This window comes from Ciona intestinalis, unplaced genomic scaffold, assembly GCF_000224145.3.
Source record: "Ciona intestinalis unplaced genomic scaffold, KH HT000437.1, whole genome shotgun sequence".
Taxonomy (NCBI): Eukaryota; Metazoa; Chordata; class Ascidiacea; order Phlebobranchia; family Cionidae; genus Ciona; species Ciona intestinalis.
The window spans coordinates 1-4,945 of NW_004190758.1; the positions used below are offsets into that span (position 1 = coordinate 1).

Below are 4,945 nucleotides of genomic sequence, written 5' to 3' on the forward strand. Positions count from 1 at the left end.
AAGTCATCTTAAGTGCATTTTGCATTATCTGGCTGCTTATTTTAAGCGGCCAATTACGTAATAAATCCTCGTAATTCAATCACTGGCTGTGAGCTGATAAATGCGAGTGAGCTAAACGCTGTATATTCACGAGCGACTTGTAACAGGTTGGTACAGGCTTATGCCTAAAATTTAAGGTAATCGGAAAAGGTTACACACCTAAGTAGAACACACCAGGGCACAACAAATCCTTAACAAAGATTAGCAACGCCACAAACTTTTTACGATCATACAATATCAACTTACTTTTGTTGCTCTTGACGGTGAGAGAGACGCTCCAATATGCTGTTTAATTTAGATCCACTCTTGACACGTTTCGGCTTAGGAAGTGTACACAAGGCCGCCTGTTCTGCTGGCGGATTTTCCTCCGTGTGCTTAATGTTGGTGTCAGTTTCCACCACTGCAGCTTCTGTTGATGGGACAGCGTCTTTTAGATCACTCTCTTTTTCTTCCGTGATTACATGTGCAGGTTCTTCGTTAGTTGCTAGATTTGTTTCTTTGAATACGATTCCCACAACTACGAAATAAAACGAGTGGGTTATTACAAAGTTATTCGATTTTAAATGCATAAACTAAGTTTAGGTGTCACTGAACAACTTTAGCAGCTTACACTAATATACAGTAGGGTGGGGGAAGATGGGACATCTTTAACTCTATTTTCTCATCCCATTTAATAGTAAACAAGAAACATTCAAAGATTTATAAAACTATAACCTCACGACTCTTATAGACCATTGTTAATTGTTTAAAACACGATCAGGATATTTGGATATTATGGGCTAAAGGTGTCCCATCTTTCCCCACCCTACTATACTATTCCAGACAAACACTCATGTTTACAAGTCGTTTCCGCAGCAATTTCACCAAACTAACACAAACAAAACAGTCAGCATGCTTTACTCGAAAAAACTATGAAAAGTTTTGCTAGATTACAGTTGACTCTGTAGGACAGCATGCGCTAAACGAAATGATTGGTTCGTACAAATTTACAGCAAGGAGCAACTTCCTTAACTTTTCCACGTAAGTTGTACGGCTCTACATCGAACAACATTATGTGCTATCCGGTGCACGTCTGTTAGTTGTCTGGCAACTATGAAAGTAACTTTATAAATCTATTACCTGGTGCAGGCTTATTTGTTTGAACTGCTGCCTTATCCAACGTCTCTTTCAATTCGTCTTGGATTTTGTATTTTTTCACTACCATGCTCACTGGTACGGTTGATCGTACGATCTGATACGGAAAATGATCATTTTTTGATGGAATTGAAAAGAAACAGAAGAAACAGGGTGTGAATAACATGCTTACTTTTTTTCGAACATGCTTAAGCCTGTAGTGGCGCCGTAAGTTTACATCGCTGGAGAAAGACTTGACACAATCCGAACATTTGAACTGTCGCAGTGGTTCTTCTTTTGTGTCTTCTGAGGCAACAACTGATGCTGCATCAGATGAAGAAGGTTTCTGTACATGCTCTTGATTATCGCTTTCTTCAACGGTACACCGATCGTTCCCGTTCCTGTACACCAATATTCCAATTAACCTGGGCTGATATGGATACTGGAAAAAAAATTTATCATGAATTCCAACCTTTGCTTATACAACTTCTGCTCTGTGCTCTTTCCACCCATTAAAGATCCCTTTTCGAAGCGATCAAGATTAAGATAAGCAGCAAAGTCGATGTTTTCTTCAAAACGGTTGCTTTTGTCCTCGTTCTTGTTCGGTTGTTGAACTAATTTTGGTATTTTCTCTTTCGCTATATTTTTCTGCGCATGTCGTTCATTAATTACAGATAGCAAACTTTCCAAACATATTTCGTCTAAATCTTACTTTCTTCTCGGCTCTTTCCGCTTTAGTTTTCGTCACCTTCATCTTATGGATTGAACGAAGGTGTTTGACCATGTCGTTTTTCTGGATGAAACCCTTCTCACATACCTGTAACAATACATATAAAATTCGATAATACGTTGCTTGCTGTTGGTCGTATATGTTGCTCTTAGATAATAAACACAAAGTGATAACTTACGTAGCTGCACACAGTAAACCCATGATATTGTGCTTGTTATTATTTATAAGTGCTCACGTTTTCTTAAAGCGGTATGTGTTACAAATGAAGACAAATAATGCACCAGACCACCCAGCACAAAGTATTAAATTGAAATTGCTTTTCATAGTACGTGGGGTAAGATGGGATACCGTTCGCACCAAAATTCCATATTTTCTAATCTTATTTTGAACAAATAAAAACGCTCTTTTAAAGTCGTGAGAATAGGGTTATATAATTCGGTAAATATTTTTGTTTACAACCGAATGAGACGATTAAAAAGAACAAAAACATGTCCCATCTTACCCCACCGTACTGTATATACCAACTTACTTTACAAACGTGGGGTCGGTCACCAGTATGCGTTCGCTCATGCCTTCTCGCATTTGTGGATGTTGGAAAACGTTTCGCACAGAATCTGCAAGCGTAAGGTCGCTCCCCTGAGTGACTTCGTTTATGTCGGCGCAGTTCATGGCGTGTGGAATAAGTCCTTTCACACGTTTCGCATTTGAACGCGTTCACCATTTTGCGAACCACGTTGCTGTGTTTTGCCTTTATAAAAAAAGCTTTAGGAGTAGTTTGCAGTTTGCACGCAGAGGAGTACATATGATAAACGTATATGAATTTACCTGATGATGCGCCGTGATGCCAGCTTTGTCTTTAAAAAACAACTGCTGTCTGACGCATATTTTACAAGCATAGAGATAATAGGAAGGGTCGTTTTCGTTCCCCTCGGGACCGTCGGAAGCAATTGTCTTATTACTGCTTTCGTTTCCATCGACTCTAGGTTTGCCTGCGACTATGAGTATATGGTTATGGGCACTGCTTATGTTAAGCCTATTACGATTAATACTATGAGAAGACTTACCTTTCTTACTCTTGCTGTTGTTACTTTTGCCTAACTCGACATGAGATTTCGTCTTTCCTGTACCTTTAAAGGGTAATTATTTGTTACCCTTAAAAAATCCATATTTTTAAATAATGTATTAGTATATACCACCAGTGGATGCTTTCTGCTGTGCTATTATCTTGCTTAATATGTCGAGATCCTTCTTTCGTTTGTTTTTCACGAAGCGAGGATTAATATGAATTCGTTCATAATGGCGACGAAGACTTGAAGGAGCGAGGAAACACCATTTCGCACACATCACACCTATATGTAACAATCACATTGTCGAGCGTCTCGAATCATAGTGACACTGCTTATATTTACCTGTACGAGGCCAGGCCACTGCCCTTTCTCCGTATAGTATGTTGCTTGCATACCTGTAAAAGTCAAAGCAATATTAGGTGGAACGTGCTTGGTGATCACGAGCTCCAGGGTTGTTAGGCGCCTTTTAAATAATTCATCGACGGCTTACCTTGAACTTAAAGTGGCCGTTTTCATCAAAACCTACACCAACCTCTGTGAAAAATGGGGAACACATTAAAACACTAAACGTCACCATTAGTGCGCTCGTTATGTGTAAAGTATACCAACCTTCTGGTATGCATATCCTTGGTGGGCACTCCATAGTTCCACTACATTCTTCTATTTTGTCCAGTCTTTCTGCCCGCACAGGCTTCGGTTTAGGCGTCTTAGTACTTTTCTGACAGGCTTCAAATACCTACGAACGATTGGCGAAGTTATATCACGAGCCGTCAAGTATTCTTTCAAATACATTGTTGCTCCAGAGACTAAATTGCGCCAATAGTGCACATAGTCATTTTAAGATAATAAAACGAATACAGGAGTACCAGGATTACCTCGCTTGATATTTCCCGGTTAATGTTCATTAGCTTTGATGGAATATCAAACATTGCATCTTGGTAGCGAGATGGTTTACGTTTTCTCCTCAATGGTTTACGATTTCCAATTGGAGTTGCCATGGCGAAGGTGCTGCAACCGGCTACTGGTTGTTCACGACTTACAGAACTCAACTCTTCTATAATCGGTGATACATTCCGATCAGTTTGTGTCATGCTTGAAATAACTAGCTTTGTACACATGGATCTACACATACCTGCATGTTCAGCGCTGTCTGTTCGTTTGTTTGTAGGCTTACTTGTGTCAGGCTGAGGCACTTCACTGTCCTGTAATTTGAAAGATAAAAAAAACACTGTAAAAGGTTTAGTAGGAACGTTTCTGCGATAACTCACCTCATTATTTTCCATGTTGCTGGGTAACGAGTCTTGTGTATAAATGAACAGCTTTTAAGCAAGTTGAGCCACACGAGCTAGAAATGCTTAAATTATACTCCAAGTCAAACAATTAACAATCTGTAACCCTTAAAGTACAACTTTATTCCAGCTAACTACACATATAACATTGTAATGTAAGTAGGCTGTAGTGTAAATTGATAACTAATTGCCGTTCAATTGCCTTAAATAGTTCGGGCACATTTCCTTTGTGGTGCTTTGCTAAAATGTACATAGTAAGCAGCACAAGTAAAAAAAAATGGGGAAATCAATAGGAAGTGGTACAGAAAACTACGACGCCCTTTCAATATAGAACTGGTTTACGCATGAGCGATCGCACATTCTGTGCCGAAAAGCATGAACAGAGCTGCCTCTAATTCCTACTGTAAAGAGTCTAGTAAAAGGTGCGCCAAGCCTGGAGACTAACAAAGAAATCGATTTGGTGCTGTATAAACATAAGCTGTACACTAAAAACCTGAGTTGACTGGCTCCTGGTCGTGATTCATGCGTCCTTCGGCAAAAGTGTAACTTCTGACACGTGGAAAAGAGAAACGTTCATTCGTTTTTTTGTCTAGACCACGAGAATGTACAGGCATTGCGCTTTTAAACGTTTTGAATTAAAGTATGTGATGGTAGCGCACAGCAATTAAAATCTCTTGTAACACACTACTCTGATTTACCTTGCTTCT

The 4,945-nt window shown here is 39.4% G+C and overlaps 1 protein-coding gene across 1 annotated transcript; it reads right to left on the reverse strand.

Moving 5' to 3' along the window:
* Window positions 1-266: 266 nt before the first annotated feature.
* LOC100181211 (zinc finger protein 271) lies at window positions 267-4,334 on the reverse strand. The gene is made up of 15 exons (XM_002123274.4): window positions 4,218-4,334; window positions 4,082-4,151; window positions 3,825-4,003; window positions 3,559-3,685; window positions 3,440-3,483; window positions 3,292-3,344; window positions 3,076-3,231; window positions 2,947-3,009; window positions 2,708-2,877; window positions 2,412-2,630; window positions 1,865-1,969; window positions 1,625-1,800; window positions 1,346-1,553; window positions 1,159-1,270; window positions 267-556 (listed from the first exon to the last, which is right to left on the reverse strand). The coding sequence occupies exons 5-15, from the start codon at window positions 3,463-3,465 to the stop codon at window positions 282-284; spliced, it is 1,563 nt and encodes a 520-aa protein (XP_002123310.3). The 5' UTR covers window positions 3,466-3,483; window positions 3,559-3,685; window positions 3,825-4,003; window positions 4,082-4,151; window positions 4,218-4,334; the 3' UTR covers window positions 267-281.
* Between the last annotated feature and the right edge of the window lie 611 nt (window positions 4,335-4,945).